This window comes from Prionailurus viverrinus, chromosome B3 (assembly GCF_022837055.1).
Source record: "Prionailurus viverrinus isolate Anna chromosome B3, UM_Priviv_1.0, whole genome shotgun sequence".
Classification (NCBI taxonomy): Eukaryota; Metazoa; Chordata; class Mammalia; order Carnivora; family Felidae; genus Prionailurus; species Prionailurus viverrinus.
In genome coordinates this window covers 105174316-105197855 of record NC_062566.1, presented here as the reverse complement: position 1 = coordinate 105197855, position 23540 = coordinate 105174316, and the positions used below count along the sequence as shown (strand labels likewise).

General features: G+C 37.5%; 1 protein-coding gene across 1 annotated transcript in view; it reads left to right on the top strand.

The window, feature by feature from the left end:
* The window catches only part of KCNH5 (potassium voltage-gated channel subfamily H member 5), a 61133-nt gene that overhangs the window by 21579 nt on the left and 16014 nt on the right, over positions 1 to 23540 (top strand). Inside the window, exons 4-5 of the mRNA XM_047863055.1 lie at positions 1902 to 2017; positions 8244 to 8636. Coding sequence (XP_047719011.1) covers positions 1902 to 2017; positions 8244 to 8636 — 509 coding nt within the window. The remainder of the gene's footprint in view (positions 1 to 1901; positions 2018 to 8243; positions 8637 to 23540) is intronic.

Sequence of the window (23540 nt, the reverse complement as noted above, 5' to 3'; positions counted from 1 at the left end):
GGATATGTGGGTGTGGAGGTAATAGTGAAGGAGGATGGTAAATTTCAAGTTTCTGATTGGACAACTGGAAATATCATGGGACCATTCACCAAGTCCAGGAATACATGAAAGGTGAAGAGTTGGAAATGGAGGGAGACGATGATGAGATCAGTTTTGGACGTGCTGAGTGTCAGATGCCTATAGAACATCTTAGTAAAAGGTGGCTAATGGCTGATTAGATACAAGATAGGTCTAATGCTGAGAAGAAGAGTCTAGACTGGTGATACAGATTGCATGTTGGTCTTTTACATTGATGTTAAGTTCTTAGAGAGCTGGTGGCATATCTGGTGATGGTTGTTGTTGTTGTTGTTCTTCTTCTCCTTTTAGCACATTGCACAGGGTTAGCCTTAGGGTTGCATACAATCCCCAAAGCCTAACATTTTTGTTGTTGTTGTTGTTGTAGTTGTTGTTCTAGTCACTAGGATAAAGTCCATTGGTGAAGAATTAAGGACATTCTATCAACTGATGCCAGATTACTTTTTTTTCTAATCCACTTATTGGATACCATAAAGGGAACTGAACAGTTGGGGAAATACAAAGCTTAAATGAAGTCAGAATTAGCCTGAAGAATGGTAGTAAAACATGATGTCATCTACCTAGTATAATTTGAAAGGCATTTGACGGGTGTCTGCTGAGGGTTTTTTCCTTCATCTTTTGTCACATTGTCTGAAATTTCATCATTGCCATTACCGTCATTCCTTGAGACCATCAGAAGTTTTCCTTTTTTAAGGAGTTATTTGGCAAATAACCTAGTGAAGTACAATATCATAGAAGTTATCAAATGGTCTTATTGGAATCTTTAATAAATTAGAGCTTTTGGAATATCCAGAAAAGGATAATTGAGACAGGCTCAGAGTATGGTTAGTTTTGCTCTATTTACTCATGTCTCATTGATGTTTCCTTGAAATTAATTATTTAATAATGGGAATTTGAGGCGTTGGGAAGAAATTTCTTTCTCATTAAATTCACATCCCCTCCCCCACCAAAGTTAAAATTACTACTCTTTCAGAAAACAATGTTAGAGATTCTAGATATTTAAAGAATGATATTTAGATACCACTGCAATTAACAAGAGAGAAATAACATTTTGCTGTTACAAGAAAGATGGAAGCGTGATATGAACCATAATATGTGAGATTTGTTGAAATTGGGTTTCATTTTCTTATGTGTATATATCTACACACAAATGCACAATAAAATTGTTTTTTATTAGGCTATAATAAATACCCCCCCCCCCCCATCTTCCAGCAGCTTAACACAGCAGAAGCATATTTCTTGCTCACGTTACAGTCCGAGGCAGGTGATCCTTGGCATATGGCAGCCTTCCATGCACAGATTCAGTGCTTTACTATTCCCTAGGGGCTTGTTGTCACTTGTATCCAGCTGGTAGAAGGAGGGAGAATGTGTAGAGAAGTCTCACCTGCTTCATAAGTTGTGGCATGTGTGAGAGTGACACACATCATTTCTGCTTTCATTCCATTGATGAGAACTGGGAACATGGGGACAGCTGGATGCAAGGAGTGCTGGGAAATACATTCCTGGCTGGACAGTTGTTTTCCAGTAACAAATCTATATAATGCAAGGGGGAACACAGAATTTTGTGGACAGCTGTACCTTGGGTACTGGGACTATGTAATAGATATGAGCAAAACACAAAGATCACACATAAAAATTAGCCATTACTTTATAGCTACACTTGAAATATGTGGTGATGTTTATGTAGAAATAAAGTGCTTTAGATTGATACTTTTTATTAGTTCTGGATGTTATGCTATTTCTGAGATCCCCTGAATATTAGCAAGAATGTTGGGTTCCATATTCATTATATGTGAAAAACTGAGACTTTCTCTCCTTATTTTAAGGTTGGACAAAATTTGCCCGATTGACACGGGCTTTGACAAATAGCCGAAGTGTTTTGCAGCAGCTCACGCCAATGAATAAAACAGAGGTGGTCCACAAACATTCAAGATTAGCTGAAGTAAGTGGGAGACTAACTTTCCTTCCCAAGATGGTGGTGGTAGCACATTTTTCCCCCTGAAATGATTCAATATAGATATCTGTGGTTATTATATTATAAGTACTCATCCTCTAATTATTTTTCCTGTGTAGATTTATAGAAATTTCAAATATATCTTTTTATTCTCTTGTATTTTTGAAATGGGAAACAAGTTCATGATATCCCAAGTCATATCTGTAGAGGTCTGTAGATGGTGAGATTTTCTTCGAGTAAGTGAGATAGGAAGTTCACTCATTTCATCCATAACCTGAGGGTTTTCTCTGTGCTTGGTACTCTATCAAGGATGGAAAGATGAATATGCAATGGGCTCTACCATCAAGGAACTAAAGATCCTTGCAAAAAAACCTGACAATAGAATGTGACAGGTAGGATGACACACATGCAAAAGCATTTACCTAGACTTGGGGCTCTAGGGAAGCTTACCTGGGGTGAGTGAATCTTGAAGGAAAAATATGAGAGATTGGTAAAGAAGGGATGCAGGTCATTCCTACCAGGGAGACCAGCAGGTGCAAAGGCACAGAGGTGAGACAGTATGATGACTTTGAGTATGAATTCAGTGTGGGTGAGGTCAGGGGAAGGAAAGTTAAAGTGATGTGTAGTAAAACAGTGGTGGTTTGTGTCCCATGTGTTGGGAAAAGATATGATCATATTTGTACTTCAGAGAAACCTCTCAAAGGGAGATTAGTCCCTACGGTTTTCTTTACGATGCTATGTTTTTCTTGTATTAATTTAAAAACATGATTCTGAGAAGGGATCCATATATTTCACCAGATTGTCAAAAGGGATCCATTGTACAAAAATGATTAAGACCCCCTGCTTGACCTAGTGGCTCTGTGTTGAATGGGAGGATAGGGAAACCAGTTAAGAGACTTAATGGTAAATCAGTTAGGTTGACCATGGCTTTAAGCAAGGAAACCAGAAGCAGAAGTGGGCAGAATGCAGACACGCCAAGATTAGAGTCAACACATTTGTTGACTAGTACTGTTGGCTAATAAAATAGCAAATATAAGAACAGGAAGAGAAGGTTTAGGGGAAATGGTTATGAGTTCAGTTTGGGGCATATTAAGTTTGAAGTGCCTGACAGAAAAATCCAAGAGGGGATGCCTCAAAGGCAGAGGAATTTATGGGTCTGGCTCTGGAGGGATGTCTGGGTCTGAGTTGCAGACCTTGGTGCCATAGGATGAGATGATGTTGCCCAGAGAAAGTATAGTGACCCAGAGAGAAAAGGAATTGAGGACAGAACTCCAGGTAGAAGCTTTGGTGTTCATGTGTCTTCTATAATCATCACTTGTCTTCCCAGTGTTGCCAAAAGTTAATGAAGCTACCAAAGCTCTGCAGAGCAGTTAGTGGGCACTCAGAAAATGTTCTGAGGTGGCCTACCAAAGCAGAGAGAGATAAAATTAAATGTATATGTTCATCAGTTTGCTCTGCTGGAGAAAAGTGAGTTGAAGCATTCTAGAGTATCTTTCTGAACTGGTTGTAGATATTAAATTTGGTTTGGAGAGGGTTAGAAAGTAAAGTATGTTCCTTGAATTTGGAGGGTTCTGGAGTTTTTCTTGGACCATAGCTAACTGGGGGACTTGGAAGGCTTTCTGCTTTAAATGGCACTGTTATCTTGGGGAGAAACTAAAACTTTGATGTGCAAACACATTTTTAAAAGCCAAGGTAAGGTCATGATTACAACTAAATATTAATAATAATGATAATCGCAATATTTTAAAAGACAATATGCAATTAGTACAGGATTTAATGTTCTTTTAAAAAAATTTAAGTGTTTATTTTTGAGAGAGAGAGAGAGACAGAGACAGAGCATGAGCAAGGGAGGGGCAGAGAGATAGAGGGAGACACAGAATCCGAAGCAGGCTCCAGGCTCTAAGCTGTCAGCACAGAGCCCAACGCAGGGCTTGAACTCATGAACCGCAAGATCATGACCTGAGCTGAAGTTGGAAGCTTAACCAGCTGAGCCACCCAGGCGCCCCTCAACTAGCACAAGACTTAAAGCAGATTGTTAGATACAACTTCCTTTGTCAATAATTGTTGTTATGAAGTACTACTTGATTTTACAACTTTCTTTTCTGCCTTAATTGTCCATTTCCTTTTACAAAACAAACTGGAGTGGAAGAGCTTGTTTCTGTGACTGCTGACTTTCATAGCTATGATTCCTTTCTGGTCTTAATGATATCTTATTCAGAATTTTTCTTTTCTCTGTTATACCACTGGGAAAGAACAAGAGGAAAGGGATCATAGAGAGGAAATTTTTTACCTTAGCACCCTGAATCATTCGTTGGTTTTTTTCTTCTGCATCAACTGGGGAAGCTTCCCCTCAACGGCTCATGATTTTCTTTTACTTTTATTTTTTAGGAAATTTCATTCCTGTTTCTTCCCATCTGATTTTATTTTGTTTTTATTTTTTTGCTTTGCCTTTTGATTATTTTTAGTTTCTTTGTTGACCATCCCTAATTCACAAACCTGACTCAGACACAAAATTGTTTTCTGTCAGGTTGTAGGTTTGATTTCAGAGAACATGAAGAGATAACAAGATTCTCAAAAGATATTTTGTTTGCATGTGCTCTGAATCCAAAGGCTGACCCACAAGAAGCATCAATTTAGCAAAAGGATATCATTTCAAAAATTTTACTCTGAGTCTTATAATGTGTTCAACCTGAGTATATGGATTTGCTGGTAAATTTCAGGCTTTCACTTTTTCCAAGATAAAGTATAAATTTCCAAGATAAAAATATAAATTTTATCTCAATTCCATCCGGACACCTACATTTGGAGCCGATTCCCAGTTTCAGAGATCCTGGTCTCTGTGTAGGCAGTTCCCCTATTGTCCACGTGAACCCATATCCTGCTGACTGGCTTCAGCTTCTCACTTTTATACTGGTGGAGAGATAAACTTCCGTAATAATGCCATGTCCATGGTCCTGATTCTATTAGCGTCAATGCTCTCAGATATTCAGAGAGAAAGAATGTGTCTGTATTGGGATAAAAATACATCGGAAAATGTGTTTTCACCCCCTCCACCTCAGGCTCATCACTTATGAAAGTACAAGTGGAATAGCAATGAAAGTGAAGAATTGTTACTCACTGCTTTATAAAAGCACTGGCGTCAGAGTGAAGATGAAAGTAGTGCTCTGCATCTGAGAGACATCAAAGCACAAGCATGTGTGTTCCTTTGTTGTTCATGCGTGCTCCTGCTCCTTGTCTTCTTGTAGCATTTCTGGATCCTTTTACATATGCAAGTCACTGTCTGAAGAACTAGGTCCTGGATGGCTAAGGAAATAAAAGACAAGAGTTTTACCTTGGACTGTGCATTATAATCACCCAAGAAAGATTTTGAAAATATGGGCCTGAGAAAGAGTATACCATAGTTTAAAAAATTTCTCCACATGATTCTAGATTGTAACCAGATTTAAGGGATACTGACCTTAGGAGTGATCCCATTCCATCTCTAGAGAAGACATCTCATGTTCTGCTGAGGTGCTGAGCAGGGCAGGCTTGTCTATAAACACAGTGTGTGGGGCTACAGTGCTTTTAGGGGTCTATGGGATGTTTGGATTTCTATTAACAGTAGAAGGAAAAACTAAACTTTTAGGTTAAAAAATTGAATATATAATATTAATTTATTTTTTGCAACAATGCAGTTGTAAAATGCAATTTTTATCTATCTATCTATCTATCTATCTATCTATTTATTTTTAAATGTTTATTTTGAGAGAGAGAGGGAGAGTGAGAGAGAGAGCAGGGATGGGCAGAGAGAGAGAGAATACTAAGTAGCCTCCATGCTGTTAGTGCAGAGCCCAACACAGGACTTGATCCCATGAACCGTGAGATCAGGACCTGACCTGAAATCAAGAGTTGGATGCTTAGCCAACTGAGCCACCCAGGTGCTCCTAGTTTATTTTATATTTTTTGGAGGAAGGGTCCAGGAAAGCAAAAATGCTCAGGGCCCATGAAGGTCATAATACACCCTGGCACTGAGTTTATTTTCTAGGTATACTTTCTTTGTGCTCAGTCTATGGTCTGTGTAGATATAGATAGTAAAATATTAACATTGACTTTGAAGAAAGTTTTCATGTCTAATACAGTGAAGTTGGAATGGATAGACCATTGGTTGTAAAGTGAGAGAGAAACCATGATTATATATATAAAGCTCTATCCCCAAATGAAGCTTTCATTCCTGGTAAGAAAATTTGCTGCCAAGTAATTTAAGACCTTATGGGACAAATATGGCTGGGCACTGATAATGAGGATAAATACATAAAAATCTTTAGAAATAGTTCTTATAGCCCCCAAACTAATAACAATAGTTTTAATACACAACTAAAGAGAATACCAGTGATGTTTTTTATGTTTCAAAATATTAATGATGGGTATTATATACATAGTTTTCAGTTATGTAAGTTCTATGCATGAGAGAAACTTTTCAGGATAATTCTCTCTCAAGTTTCAAGAAGTGCTAGTATATTTGCTTTGCTTTGCGGCTTATGAGTTACATGCTAGTAGGTATTTTTGTTTATATCTATTTTTACATTCAAATATTGATGCATTTAGGGGCGCCTGGTTGGCTCAGTTGGTTAAGCGTCTGACTTAACCTCAGGTCGTGATCTCCCGCTCTGTGAGTTCCAGCCCCGCGTCAGGCTCTGTGCTGACAGCTCGGAGCTTGGAGCCTGCTTCAGGTTCTGTGTCTCCCTCTCTCTCTGGCCCTCCCCCGTTCATGCTCTGTCTCTCTCTGTCTCAAAAATAAATAAACGTTAAAAAAAATATTGATGCACTTATGATTTTATGGTAACCCTTTGACTCCTACTGGACCCCATTAGCCCTGGAGACACTGAATAATTGGATATATAATATGACAAAACTGCTGGAAATACTATTTATGAAAGTCACATTTATAAACTCCTTACATATAGGTTCACTCAGCCTTAGCTTCATTGATGGCATGGAGCAGAGCTCTCAGATCTATTCTTTCAACTCCTTTTCACAATTTCCAGGTTCCATGTTCTGCAAAACAATGCTAAGTCAGTGTTTGTTACTTTTGCCCAGTGCTGCCCAGCCTTCTGCTCTTGCTCTGTCATCTGCTTTTTGTCTTTGCCTCTTTAATTAGACCTGCTTAGAGTAAGTCAAGGTTCATATAACCTTGCAGTGAAAATTTTCCATTTGTCCAAAAAGGTATAGACAAGCAAACCTGAGTATTTAGCATTTTTTTCCCTAAAGAGAACATTCATCTGGGCAGAAAACACAGTTCTTCAAGTCCTGGTTGAAGGGAGAAAAGGAGAAAGTAGGCTATAATATTTACAACCCTGATATCACTATGCCAGTCATTAGGGCCCTTGCTGAGTCCCACTCAACAGCAAGATCACCAACAGTGTGGTCCTGGGGTTCAGTGAGGCCATCAGAATCAAAGTTATGCTCTCTGAGGTGCTAAATATGTGTGAAGAATGGATAACAGTGAGTCACCCAAATAAGTGCTGGATAATCAGTTAGAGATGTGATTTTAGGCAGGCTTGCAAGTGAGTGTACAGAATGCAGTCTCAGAAGTGGATTCCAGCAGTGCTGTGGATCAATGTTGGTGTTGGAGGAAGTCATCAAGAGGATGTGACTGCTGGTTGACTCTTGAGCTGAATCCAGGGAATTGAAGGCTTCTCATTCCTGTCCTTCGAATGTACATTCTACCCACCGTTCCCATAGTGGGAACCATTTTCAAGGACATAGCGCTGAAAGAGTAGGATGTTTTGGGGACCATTGGATGATATATGTAACCGGACCAGGGCATCTCTTAATCTTTTAAGATTCTGGTGGGTGGGTGGTAGATATCTACTAGTCTCATGGCTTCCTGCCACAAGCCTCATAGGTATGTTCCCTAGCTTATTAAACCTTCCACCTAACAGTATGGTGTGGTCTGCCTTTTTCTTTGGTTTCTTCTTGCCCTTGGTGTTTGGGGGCCAGTTTGTGAACCAATATTTGGCCACTGGAGAGAAAGCCAGGTGGAACAGCAGATTAACTTCCTTTGAACAAACTTTGGTACAACTCAGAAGTGGGAGACAGAACTATGGGGTGTGATTAGTCTGGAAACCAGGAGTCATGAAAACTATGCTGTGGTTTGAGTTTTGGTGAGTTTGAAGTCATTACTAACTGTACAGAGATGTCCAAGTCATTTATATGCACATTGTCTCTCTTTTAGGTTCTTCAGCTGGGATCAGATATCCTTCCTCAGTATAAGCAAGAAGCGCCAAAGACGCCACCACACATTATTTTACACTATTGTGCTTTTAAAACTACTTGGGATTGGGTGATTTTAATTCTTACCTTCTACACCGCCATTATGGTTCCCTATAACGTTTCCTTCAAAACGAAGCAGAACAACATAGCCTGGCTGGTGCTGGACAGTGTGGTGGACGTTATATTTTTGGTTGACATTGTTTTAAATTTTCACACGACTTTTGTGGGACCTGGTGGAGAGGTCATTTCTGACCCCAAGCTGATAAGGATGAATTATCTGAAAACTTGGTTTGTGATCGATCTGTTGTCTTGTTTACCTTATGACATCATCAATGCCTTTGAAAATGTGGATGAGGTAAGTTTCTTTTTTTTTTTCTGAGTACTGTGGTTCATATGTTTTGAGAAAATTAAGATAAAAGTTTACAGATAATCGAAACTTCTTTTTAGCCACATGTTCAGCATTCACCCTACTTGCCATAAATTGTAATATTCAATTACTTTATGTTAATTTTCATCTGCTTCCTTTTCTTGCTTTCTGGTTGATAATACCAATTACTGGGACAGTGGTTGTGGTTGGAAATTGTGGTTTGAAAAGTGGAGGTTGTGGTTGGAGGAGGTGGAACAGAAGAAAAGTCATAGCATTTGGGGCAAAACAGTTTATGAACTAGGTAATTGACTAAAAGATATGAAACAGATGTATTTTCTTTGGAAAACTGTAGCATTTTAAAACGCTATGCATCCATAGATCTTTTGTCTCCTCCTCTCCATATATATATGGTAGCAGTGCTTGATTGAGATAATATAAAAAAAAGTTTATGGAAAAGTCTTAAATTTTTGCCTTTTTGGGTTCTTCTTTATAGCCTTTGCTTTAAATTTTGTCTAAGCACATTTGTGGCTAGAGACTATATTGGATGATTTCTGATGTCTGGTCTAGTTCAAGGTTCTGCTCATTCAGTGTGTTATCTATACAATTACAAACACTTAAAATATGTAATGTCTTAAAAGACCACTTTATCCAGAGCTTCCTAACTTCTAACTTAATAGTGGATGATTTTCAACTTGCTACATCAAGCTAATAGGATGCAACCAATAATCTCAACTAATAACATAAAAATGAGTCAATATAGAATGCATCTATTATTAAAATATGTTCATAATGATAATATTACAAACTTAATTTCCCTAAAGATTCTACTCGGTCCTTGTCAGCTGCCCAGATGGAAAATTCTCCACTACATTGTTGTTGTTATTCTATGTATGTTGGGAGGTAGATAGAAACTATTTGGTGACTTTTTCCCATACAATTTCTATGCTCACTTAACTTTAATATTATTAAAAAAACCCTATTTCCCTGAAAGTTAAGTGCAGACATTGTGTTTTGATGCCATACACATTAGTTTAAAAATTACAGAAAAAAGAGCAATGATAGTAAATTATTTTATAATTTTAGATTCCATTTACATCAAGCTTTTAAAGGTACATTTATTTCTTTCCTATTTACCCTCTGGAAAGGCTTGAGAGGAGGTTATTTTGAAAATGTGAAATATGGGAAGGAGATGATAGAAGTTATATTTCACTTACTATATGAATTTATATATTAAGATTTCAGTCATTTAGAACATAGACACCAATATTTTAATAACAAGAATCAAAAGATTGGCTCAGCTCATAAAAGGGAAGATACGTTAAATGTGTTACAAAATAATAAATGTATTTGACATAATATATAAATATATCAAGAGATCCTCAGCCTCATGCATATTAAGTAAAATGCAAAGTAAAACTATACACTGACATACCATTTTCAGGTTGTTACAAGCAAAGCTTAGTTTGGGTACCTGGGTGGCTCAGTTGGTTGAGTGTTGGACTCTTGATTTCTGCTCAGGTCATGATCTCATGGTCATGGGATCAAGCCCCACATCAGGCTACCTGCTGAGCTCAGAGCCTGCTTAAGATTCTCTCTCTCCTTTTGTCCCTCCCCCCACATGCGATTGTTCTCTCTCTCTCTCTCTCTCTCTCTCACACACACACACACACAAAAAAAAAACACAAAACAAAAGAAAACACCAAAAAACCCCCCCAAACAAAACCAAAAACCAAAAACCAAACAAAAACTTTGCTAACACACTAGGATGGTGAGTATGGTGGCTAAGAAGGTGCACTGCTCAGATCTTCCTTCATGAAAACCTACTACCCAGAGCACAATTCATAGCTTCCTGCAACCAGCTCTTGGTTTGGGAAAGACAACTGTTAGCATCTTTTTCGAACTCAGCATTCATTCAGTGAGTTACCACACTGTCACACTAGTAGCTTGAAACTGGCCATGGCCGCAGTGGGAGTATTTTCACCCAGAAAGACACAAATGGTATGAATAAAGGCTTTTTTTTTTTTTTTTTTGACTGACAGCTGCTGCATTTTCTGATCTGTTGCATTTCATACACTGAAGCCATATTTCCCCAAGGCTACTCTTAGCCAATAATTAAGAATGGTGGTAAACAGTATAGTTGACTCCTGCTCAATGGAGAACTCCTCTATTGAGTAGCATTTGCTCTGGGGCTCCCCATTTACCTGTACTTGGTCTGAGACTGTTCTACCCAATACCTCTTCAGATGTGTCAGACCTGCATTGTGGTCTGAAGCCTCCTCCCTCTTCCCTTTATCTTTCCCAGGTATTCATCTCAGTAAAACTCTTGCACATGTAACCCTGACTTGGCAGCACTCTGTAGGGGACGTGAACTAATAAAGTGAACGTGTGGGTAGTCTCATACATTGCCCAAGGGGAAGGTAAATTGGTAAAACTTCTATGCAGAATGATTGACATTACCTCATTTTGGAAAAAACAAAACAAACAAACAAACAAAAACAACCCTAGAGCCAACCACTTTCACATTGTTTAGGAGATTCTTTTATTATTGCTTGCATGTCAGCAAACAACAAGATTACCTACCTAACTCTTGGTTTTTCTTTTCTTTTTCTTTTTTTAATTTTTAATTGTCTTTTAAAGTATCGGAGCTTGAACTCATGACCCTGAGATCAAGACCCAAGCTGAGATCAAGAGTCAGATGCTTAACTGACTGAGCCCCCCCCAGGCGTCCCTGATTTTTCAGTTTGAGGCCTAGTCTTTGACTTCGCAAATGGCATTTTCTCCCTACTCTTACTATGTCCATGCACTTTTCCCATCACCTAGTTCTCACAATACAGGTATATCATCTTTTTGGTTCAATAAATATTAGGTGTTCACAATATTATTACTACAGATATGGAACCTTAAACATGCTATGATTGTTTTCCTGCACTTTACATTTTCCCGAGCATTAATAAATGTCTGGGTTTATTATTTGCTTGGTTTTATGTACTTATCACTAATTCAAACACTAAGCTCTCTGCCAATTGTTTAAATGTTCTCTCATTACATCGATGCAAGCAATATTCTATCAACATCATTTAAAAAAAATTTTTTTTAATGTTTTATGTATTCTTGAGAGAGAGAGAGAGACAGAGCATGAATGAGGGAGGGGCACAGTGAGAGAGGGAGATACAGAATCCCAAGCAAACTCCAGGCTCTGAGCTGTCAGCACAGAGCCCGACGTGGGGCTCGAACTCACGAACTATGAGATCATGACCTGAGCCGAAGTCAGAAGCTCAACCGACTGAGCCACCCAGGTGCCCCTATCAACATCATTTTCTTAAACAAATCTTTTTGCTCCCACCTCCCACATGATCGACCATTTGGCTACTTATAACATTCTAAGCTAGAGAGAATTTCTCCTCAGAGTTTTGAAAGACATAATGTCATTGTAGTCCATCTTCTAAAAACTGTTAAGAAACTTGTAACCACTAGGATTTTGGCCCTTTTATTTTATTTTTTTTTAATTTTTTTTTTCAACGTTTATTTATTTTTTGGGGGACAGAGAGAGACAGAGCATGAACGGGGGAGGGGCAGAGAGAGAGGGAGACACAGAATCGGAAACAGGCTCCAGGCTCTGAGCCATCAGCCCAGAGCCCGACGTGGGGCTCGAACTCACGGACCACGAGATCGTGACCTGGCTGAAGTCGGACGCCCAACCGACTGCACCACCCAGGCGCCCCCTTGGCCCTTTTACATGGCACCTGTTCTCTCTTTCTGGAAGTTTGGTGTGCTCTCTTTGTCTCTGGATTTTGAAACTTTCTGATGATAGGCCTTAGTGTGGGGTCCATTTTCATCAGTTTTATTGGGCACTGATGGTGGCCCTTTTCAATCTGGAAAAGTGTGTCTTATGTCTTAATTTCTTTTTCCTGAAATTATTTTCTCCACCCTTCTCCTCACTTTTCTCTTGCTGGTATTCCTTTTATTCAGACATTATATGGATTGGACTGGCCTTCTGGTTTTCTTTTTTTCTTCTTTCCAATTTTCCAACACTTTCTATTTTTGCTATACTGTCTGGGAGATTTCCTCAACATTATTGTCTAACTTTCTTTGTCCTTAATGATTGTTTCTGTTCAAGATCTATTTAACTTGATATCAATAAAGCTAAATTAGCTTTCATTTAGTATTGGCATATATAGATATATCTTTTAAATTTTATTATTATAGATTATTCAACTCTAGCTGTATCTTTATCTTATATAGATTCTGAGAGGCTTTTTAAAAAATGTATATTATTTTTTTGAGAGAGAGAGAGGGAGAGACAGAGACAGAGAGCAAGCAGGGGAGGGCAGACAGGGAGACACAGAATTGGAAGCAGTAAAATCTGAGAGTCTTAACTGACAAGCTTAATCTATGCATATATTTTGAGATTAATTGCATTTTTATTTACGTAAAGCATTTTATTCTCTACTTTAAAATACCTTTGTTCTTTTCTCTCTGTTTTTATTCCTTTTTTCTTTTTTCTTCTATTTTTTGGATTGATTTTTTTCTCTCACCTACTGGATATCTTCCATTAGTTTGGAAGTTTTTCTGTTAATTGATTACTCTTAACATTTCTTTTTAAAAATATTTAAAAATTTTACTTATTTATTTTTAAGTGTTTATTTTTGAGAGAGAGAAAGGGAGAGAGAGAGAGGGAGAGAGAATGAGTGGGGAAGGGGCAGAAGGAAAGGGGGACAGAGGATCTGATGCAGGCTTTGCACTGACAGCACACAGCCTAATATGGGGCTTGAAGTCACGAACCATGAGATTATGGTCTGAGCCAATGTGGGATGCTCAACCCACTGAGCCACCCAGGTGCCCCTGATTACTCTTAACATTTCTAGCATCATTATGTGGCTTATTAGTATCTTTACTCTTTTCCTAATTAATTCAAGGACCTTTGTTCATCTCATCTTTGAAATTATTATTGTCTTGTATTTTGCATCTATATTTTTTAACTTTCCCTTTTAATTATTATATTATAGTCTTATTTATTTATTGAAAGTTTATTTCTTTTTTTTATTTTTTAATTTTTAAATTTTTTTTTTCAACATTTATTTATTTTTGGGACAGAGAGAGACAGAGCATGAACGGGGGAGGGGCAGAGAGAGAGGGAGACACAGAATCGGAAACAGGCTCCAGGCTCTGAGCCATCAGCCCAGAGCCTGACGCGGGGCTCGAACTCACGGACCGCGAGATCGTGACCTGGCTGAAGTCGGACGCTTAACCGACTGCGCCACCCAGGCGCCCCTGAAAGTTTATTTCTTAGAGAGAGAGTGAGAGCGAGAACGAGAGAGCGAGAGTGAGAGAGAGAGAGAGAGAGAGTGAGATCGTGAGCCGGGGAGGAGCAGAGAGAGAATCCCAAGCAGTCTCCGCATTGTCAGTGTGGAGCCCAATGCAGGACTCAAACTCATGAACCATGAGATCATGACCCGAGTGGAAACCAAGAATTGGTTGCTTAATTGACTGAGCTACCCAGGTGCCCCAATTGTTGTCTTATTTAATTTCAATACTTATTTAGATGTACCCACATATCCATCAGTTTCTTTGATCACATTATTTTATCCATTTTTGGCTTCTTTCTGGTTTAGTTCCTGTGGATCAACTCTGTATTATCTATTATATGACATCCAACTTTCTGGAACATACTTCTTCAGGGAAACCTGCCTACATTATGTTAAAAAGCAAAATTCAGCCGAGTAAATTTTAAAGGCCATACTGGCTTTATTTAGTGATTCATGAGTTTGGCAACTTCCCATCTAGCAAATAGAAAGGAGCTCTGAGTTGCTGTACAACACAGAAGACTTTTATAGGCAGAAGGGGGCAAGACAAAGACATAATTAGCAAAGAGTGGGTTATTTCAGGCAACGTCACCTTCATTTAGGGGAAGGCCAGGGGTCTATCAGGCAGGTTACTTCATTAGTGCTGACCAGGTAATTCCAGATGGACTGGTTAAGATTACATTCCTGGGAGAGGCTGAAACTGCAATCAAGTTGATGTTAAGTCTCGGTTCTGTGACACGGGCGGGCTTAGCACAAGTGACTCCCATTTTGGGCCTTTTTTAAAAAAGTAATTATTCCAAAGCAACTCTAATGAATATCTTCATCGTATTTCATCTTCATTTATGTACATGAGTGCACATTAATGTAATTGAAGTTATTTTTCTTTTGTTGCTTTGTATGTGCTCATGAACATGTACCATTTGTTGTGGGACCTGGGGTCTTATTCCTTCCTTAGGATATGTTTGTTGTGAGCCTTTGGGATGGTTACTCTGGCTCTCAGTTTCTGTGTCTGTAAGAAAAAGGAAGGAATACCTAATTACTTACACCACAGGGTGGTTATAAGGAATAAATGGGAATAGAGACATGAGTGAATTTTACTTGTAGAATTTTCCTATCTGAGAGAATATTATTATTTCCTTTGTGTATTTTTTTCCCCCTCAGCTTGATTCTAAGACCTGTGATAGGGAAGAATGTGGCCCATCTCCTTGGTAATCCTTTATTATTCTTTGTGCATATCAGTGACTCACTGACCTGAAGCAATGACGTATTAGCAAGGTTTTAGTAAATTGTACAATGACATAAAACTTATGATGAAGTGAGCTGGTGGTGGCTTGGGAATAGGAGAGTATGAATCTGAAAATAGCAGTTTAATCCTTTAATGTGATGCGGGTGCAGGACTTAATAACTCTTTATTTTCAACATTGTTTCAGTTGATGTGCACTCTGAAGGTAATTTGATTTACTAGGAATTCACAAACTGAATATGTGATTCTGTAAGAGAGTTGTGAGGCATGGAAGACAGCGTCCATTAGAGGAAAATGTTCTGTTTGAGAAGACGTAATGCAGATTTCCTAGAAACCATAACTCAGGGTAAAAATGTAACGAGGAATCCAAGGAATAGAATCAAGCACTTTTTTTTTTATTATTCTTTTTTAAGGGAGAAAGCGTGAGCGGGGGAAGGGCAGAGAGAGAGGGAGACAGGATTTCTGAGCTGAGGATGCAGGCGGGAACTCAGGAGCTCATGACCTGAACTGAAGTCAGTTGCTCAACAGACTGTGCCCTCAGGTGCCCCAGAATCAAGCTCTTTTTTTCTTTAAATTCAAGTTAATTAACATACCATATAGTCTCGGCTTCAAGAGTAGAACCCAGTGCTTTATCTTTTATATAGGACACCTAGTGCTTGTCCTGAAGAAAAGTGCCCACCTTAATGCCCATCACCCACTTAACCCATCTCTCCACCCACCTCCCCTCCAGCAACCCTTAGTTTATTTTCTGTATTTATGAATCTCTTAAGGTTTGCCTCCCTCTCTGTTTTTATCTTATTTCAAGCTCTTTTGTATGTGTGTTTGAATGCCACTCTGGGTGGTCCACGGAACCTGATTTCTGGGAGGCCTGGAAATGAATTATAGGGCATTAGGGAAAGATATGGCAGCTGCAGGTAACACCATTTGATAGTGTAAGTGGACATAGGAAACCTGATATACACAGGACAGAGAGTGGTATTAGTAAGTGCTAAACATGATAAACTAGGTCGTGACACATTGAAATTGGGAAAAAGATCACTAATGTATTGTTTCAGGGGGCAAAATGGATCGGTCAGCTACTGCTAAGTGGAAGTATATAAATATTTTAAATTTTCTGAAAAGCTTATGGAAAAACATTTCTAAATTGTTATTATTATTATTATTATTATTATTATTATTATTTGCAGTTTATGCTTATGAAGTTGTCACATGCATTATTATGTTTTGGCATACATATTTACATTGCATATTTTTTGTTTCTTATCTAGCCATCAAAACAAGAATTGGAAATTAAAGAGGCTAATTTTACTTATAGATTTTGGTGACTTTTTCAGCCTCTGATTTCTTTTTCTCACTTCTGTTGAATTTCAGACCCTCAACTAAATAGAGCATGTTAGAAATTGCTATTTAATACAATTTGGTTGCCATTACTTTTTCATTAAAGCCTACAGATAATTTGCAATAATGTTTGAGTGGTATAGGTAGAGATTACATAATCTTTTTTTTTTTTTTTTTTTTTTTTTAGTTTTCCTACATTTAATCTAATTAGATCCTTAGAAACACTGGCCAGTCCACCTTGGAATTTATTGATTTTTCTTATCAGTGTGTTTGCACAGACGATAATAGACTTTAAGAGCAGTTTTAAATTCACAGCAAAATTGAGAGGACAGTACAGAGATTTTCCATGCAGAGGTTGCCCCCACATACACTTAGCCTCTCCATTACCAACATCCCCCACCAGAGCAGTACATTTATTACCACTGATGAACCTACATTGACACACTATTATCAAAACCCATAGCTGTATGTTCTTTGGGTTTGGACAAATATATAATGACATGTATCCACCATTACAGTATCATACAGAATACTTTCACTGCCTTAAAAATCCTCTGTGCTCTGCCTATTTATCCCTTCCTCCCCTTCCCCTCTAGCAATCACTGATCCTTTTACTGTCTATATAGTTTTGCATTTTCCAGAATGTCATGTGGTTGGAGTCACACAGTAGATAGTCTTTTCAGATTGGCTTCTTTCAGGTTTTCATATGTATTTAAGGTTCCTTCATGTCTTTTTGTGGCTGATAGCTCATTTCTTTTTGGAGCTCAATAATGTTACATTGTCTAGATGTACCAGTGTATTATCTATTCATCAATTGAAGGGCATCTTGGTTGCTTCCAAGTTTTGGCAATTATCAATAAAGCTGCTGCAAACTTTGTGTGCAGGTTTTGTGTAGGAGTAAGTTATCAACTCATTTGGGTTAATTCCAAGAAGCACAATTGCTGGATCATCTGGGGAGATTATGTTCAATTTTGCAAGAAATTGCTGAACTAGCTTCCAAAGTGGCTGTACCATTTTGCATTTTCATCAGCAATTAATGACAGTTCCTGTTGATCCACATCCTCACAAGCATTTGGTGTTGTCAGTGTTTTGGATTTTAGCCATCCTAATAGATGTGCAGTGGTAACTCGTTGTTTTAATTTGTAATTCCCTAATAACATAAGATGTTGAACAGCTTTTCATATGCTTATTTTCCATCTGAATGTCTCCCTTGGTTAGGTGTCTATTCAGATCTTTTGCTCATGTTTTAAACAAATTGTTTATTTTCTCCTTGTTGAAATTTAAGATTTCTTTGTATATTTTATATAATAGTCCTTTATCAGATATGTCTTTTGCAAATATTTTCTCTTCTCGATCTGTGGCTTGTCTTCTTATTCTCTTGATAGTATCTTTCACAGAGCAGAGTTTTAATTTTACTGAAGTTCATTTTATTAATTATTTCTTTTATGGATCATGCCTTTGGTGTATCTAAAAAATTACTACCATACACAAGGTCACCTAGATTTTCTCCCATATTATCTTCTAGAAGTTTTATAGTTTTGCGCTTTAAATTAAGTCTATTATCCATTTTGAGTGAATTTTTGTGAGGGGTTTAAGGCCTGTGTCTAGATGCATTGTTTTTGCATTTGGATGTCTAGTTATAACATTTGTTGAAAAGAGAATCTTTGCTCCATTGTACTGCCTTTGCTCCTTTGTTAAGAATCAGTTGACTGTATTTATTTGGGTCTATTTCTGGCCTCTCTGTTTTGTGCCATGGACTTATTTGTCTCTACTTCCACCACACTGTCTTGATTACTAGAGACTCATAGCAGATGTTGAAGTTGAGTAGCATCTGCCCTCTGACTTTATTCTTCTTAATTGTGTTGGCTATTTTGCACAATTTTTGCCTCTACATACAAACTTTAGGATCAGCTTATTGATATCCACAAAATAACTTGGTGGGATTTTGATTGGGAATGTGTTGTAACTATAGATCTAATTGAGAAGAACTGACATCTTGACAATATTGAGTATCCCTGTTTATGAACATGGGATATCACTCCATTTATTTAGTTCTTTTTTGATTTCTTTCATCAAAGTTTTGTGGTTTTCCTCATGTATATACATCTTGTATGTATGTGACTATAATGTTAGCTGTAGGTTTTTTGTAAATATTCTTTATCAAGTTGAAGAAGTTCTGTTCCCTGTTTTCTGGGAGGTTTCTTTTTCTTTTTTTAATCATGAGTGGCTATTATATTTTATTAAATGGTTTTTCTGCATCTATTCATGTAATCATGCGATTTTTATTGTTTAGTCTGTAATGTTATGTCTTACCTTAATTTATTTTTTAGTGTTGAACCAGCCGTGCATACTTAAGAAAAATCTTACTTGGTCATATTGTGTAATTATTTTATAGATTGCTTGATGTGATTTATAATATTTTGTTGAGGACTCTTTCATCTATGTTCATGAGAAATATTGGTATGTAGATTTCTTTTCTCAGAATGTCTTTGTCTGATTTTGGCATTATGGTAATCCTGTATTCCAAAAGATAAGTTAGGAAGTATCATATCTAGTTCTATCTTCCAGAAAAGACTGTATAAAATTGTTATATTTCTTTCTGAAATATTTGGTAGAATTCACCCATGAACTTATCTGGGCCTTGTGCTGTCTTGGAAGGCTATTGTCTAATCAGTTTGTTTAGTAGACACAGTTCTCTTCAAATAGTCTATTTTTTCTTGTGTGAGTTTTGGCAGATTGAGTCTTTCAAGGAATTGGTCCTTTTCTTCTAGATTTATTCATAGTATTCTCTTATTAGTGTTGTTATTAGCCTTTTAATGTCTATGATACCTATAGTGATGTTCTCTCTTTCATTTCTCATATTAGTAATTTGTGTTCTCTTTGTTTTTTCTTCTTAGTAAGTGTGGCTAGAATCTTAATAATTTTATCTATATTTTCAAAGAATAAGCTTTTGGTTTTGTTGATTTTCCCTTATGATTTCTTATTTTCAATTTCATTGATTTTTTTGTTCTAATTTTCATTATGTCTTTTCTTTTTGTTTACTTTGTACTTAATTCTCTTTTCTTTTTTTCAGTTTACTAAGGTAGAAGTTTAGATTATTGATTTTAGATCTTCCTTCTTTTCTATTATTTGCATTCAAAGCTATAAATTTCCCTCTAAGCACTACTTTCCTGTGCCACACAAATTTTGATATGTTGCATTTTCATTTTCATTTAGTTCAAAAACTTTTAAAATTTTTCTTGAGATTTATTTGTGACCATTTCTTATTAAAAAAAATGTTTATTTATTTCTGAGAGACAGAGAGAGACAGAGCATGAGCAGGGAATAGGCAGAGAGAGAGTAAGACACAGAATCCAAAGCAAGCTCCAGGCTCTGAACTGTCAGCACAGAGCCCGATGCGGGGCTTGAACTCACAAGTGGTGAGATCATGACCTGAGCCAAAGTCGGACATTAACTGACTGAGCCACCCAGACACCCCTAACCATTTCTTATTTAGAAGTGTGTTGTTGGGGCACCTGGGTGGCTCAGTCGGTTAAGTGTCCAACTTCAGCTCAGGTCATGATCTTACAGTGTGGGTTCAAGCCCCGTGTCAGGCTCTGTGACAGCTCAGAGCCTGGACCCTGCTTTGGATTCTGTGTCTCCCTCTTGCTCTGCTCCTCCTCCACTCACGCTCTGTCTCTCTCTCTCTCAAAAATAAATAAACATTAAAAAAATAAAAAAAAAGAAGTGTGTTGTTTAGTCTTCAAGTATTTTGGGATTTTCTAACTATCTTTCTGTTGATTTCTAGCTTAATTCCATTGTGATCTAAAAGTGAATACTGTATGATTTCTATTCTTTTGCATTTGTTAAGGTGTGTGTTAGTCTAGAATATGTTCTATCTTGCTAATGTTTTATGTGAGCTTGAGAAGAATGTGTTTTCTTTGCTGTTTTTGTATAAAGTAGTTGACTGATGTCAATTATATCCAGTTGATTCATGGTACTGTTGAATTCTACTATGTCTTTACTGATGTTCTGCCTGGTAGATCTGACCATTTATGACAGAGAGGTGTTGAAGACTTCAACTATAACAGTGGATTTATCTATTTCTCCTAGAAGTTCTACTTGCTTTTGCCTCACATATTTTGATGTTCTTGTTATGTTCATATACATTAAGGCTTATTACATCTTGGAGAATTTACCTTTTCATCATTATGCAATGCCCCTCTTTATCCTGATAATTTTCTTTCCGATGAAGAGCTTGAGACTTTTACTGTGATGAAATTTTCATGTATTACCTGTGGGGTGATTCTACCTTGTATTCAGGACTTAGGTTTTTAGTAGCCTGCTTTAAAAAAATCTTAGCTACAGTTTTAAGACCTATATACGTCCCAGTCCTTCTCTGAGTGAGAAAGCGCCTTTACAACCTAGTGATTCTAATAACAATAAAAAAAATCTATGTATATGTATATCTATATATACACTTTTTAAAGTTTATTGTTTTGAGACAGAAAGAGAGCACAAGTCGGGAGGGGAAGAGAGAGAGGGAGAGACAGAATCCCAAGCAGGCTCCGCACTGTCAGTGTGGATCTTGCTGCGGGGCTTGAACTCATTAGCCATGAGGTCATGACTTGAACTGAAGTCAAGAGATGGACACTCAACCAACTGAGCCACTCAAGTGCCCCAAAACATTTATTGAGGATTAGATTGGTAGTTCACTCACACTTGACTTTCTCCTATCCACTCAGGGGTAAGTGTATGGATAACCATATTTGGCATCCTTTAAAGCCTTTAAATCTTTCAAGTCAAGAATCAGGATTGAGTAAAGTTCAAGTATCAAGATGTAATAATCCAGGATTGCTGGAGACAGCAAGATGAGGATTTTGAGGCAAAGAATTCAAAGAACCTTAGGGCATAAACTATTTATGCTTTCTGTTGAAGAGTTAATGGGTCTTTGGGAAGTTCCTATGGTGAAAAATCAAACCATTTGATTTTCTGGAGTCCTGGAAAAATAAAGTCATGCTAAGGAAGATAGAGGAATTACATAAAAGTCATGTTAACATGGTTTCAGCGCTGAGTCTCCAGGCTGAGTGTGGGGTTACGCAGGGTCAGTTCCCTAGTTTTTAAGTTAGGATGGTTGTCTCCTTGGGAGAGGGTACAAAGCATAGTTTTCTGGACTGCTACATAGACTGCTATGAGGTCAAATCCTATGGAAGAGGATGCCTGTTGCTGCCCTACTCATAACTAGTGATTTCTTCCCTGTATCCCTCTGAGATATCTAATGAGAACAAGCATGGCTTATGACAGTCTTGTGAGCGTGAATGCTTACTTGGTCAGCATTGCAGACAAAAATATGGACTTTACAATCAGATGCCTGGTGTGCATTTTTCCAGAAGATGCTAGTTTTCACTGTGATTTGTTTGTGCTTAGGTGATTGTGTTAGGCAAAATCAGCCATCTTAAGTTATATTCACATTTATACACAGGCTTATACTGAGTTGTGAATGGCCATACTCAAAATTTTTTGTTTGAGCTTCTGCAGATGTTGTAATTGTTTTGGCCATGATGAGTGAAGAAGCATAGATGATAGAAGCTTGTGCAACAGTTATTTTATAATAGTTACAAATTGTTAGACTAGCAGAATTTTTAACTCAAATATTGTCCTGCTAGAATTTTAGAACCATTTGAACTTTTTGTGTTCAGTATTAAAATATAACTAAAGTTTAATAATAGCACATATATTTAATGCCATTTTCACCTTTACTGACAAAGAAAGTAATCATATTTAGGGAATACAGTTTCCACGTGTAGAAGCCTGTCAGTGAGTGTAATAAAGTTATATCGCTAAGACTGATAATTTCTTCTCCTTAGTGTGATTAGTAAGCCATGTACTTAGATTGAATTTTGAGATGTGGCAGTATATTCAGAAATATAAAGGAATAGCCAAGAGGGATTTATTTTTCTCTCAAAGTTATCCTTTAAATGCAAAAAAAAAAAAATACCTTCTGTGATTTCATTCCTCCATTCATTCAACAGATATATATTGAGCTACTTCTTTATTCTAAATATTGGGAACCTCAACAGTGAACAAGCACACAAATCCTCCTTATCTTCATGGAACTGTCAAAGAGAAATTGTACTGAACACTTGTTAAAAATGGCAACAAAGACTTCATTCAAGACTATTGTAATAGGGAAGAGAGATTGAACTCAACCATGCTGAAACAGAAGGCAGAGAAGTTGGTCAATGTGATTAAGCCATCTATATTTGCTAATTGCTGTCATCAAAGTTAGACTCCTACCTGCCCACAGATGCTGAGAGATAGGGGTACTATTTTTTTTGATTATGTTTCAAAAGGATGGCTCCCAAGTCCTTGAGAAAGACATTCCTGGCTTGTACAACTGTCAAAAGTCTGGGAGAAGATTTATATCTCAAAGGGGCAGAGAAATAATTTATAATTGAAAGTTTTCTAAAGTAAAGACTCTAAGAAAAGGGAGGTCAGGGCCTAGAGTCAGGAAAAAAGCCCGTCTAAAGTTTAATCAAGGTGCATTAAGGTTGTCTTGGTCAGAGTTTTTATTCTGGCGGATAAAAACAGCAAACATGTATGGAAAATTTAAGAAGTATATATGTAATTTCAGATAGTGACATGATCTATATACAGACATAATATAGGGCAATAAGATACAGCTAATAACTGGGATGATCAGGAGTTGAACCATGTGGGAAAACATGTACTGGGCTAAATGTAACTGTTAGGTTAAGGTTTTGTTGCTGTTGTTGTTGCAAAGAAAAGAGACTCAAGTAACCTGAAGTGATGGGAGATATAAGAGCAGGTATTTTTTAGAAAATTGGAAAAGAAACATGGGACCTTAGGAACTAATGTGTGGTTCTGGACTATCAGAGCTATGGAAGCCTTGGTCCAAGGCAGCCAAGTTGTAATATTAGGGGAGTGAGCCTGGAAGTGGATGTTGGGCCAAAGAATTGGGTCGGGAGGAAAAAGTTTACAAAAGGGGAGCTACTACTCTTTGACCACC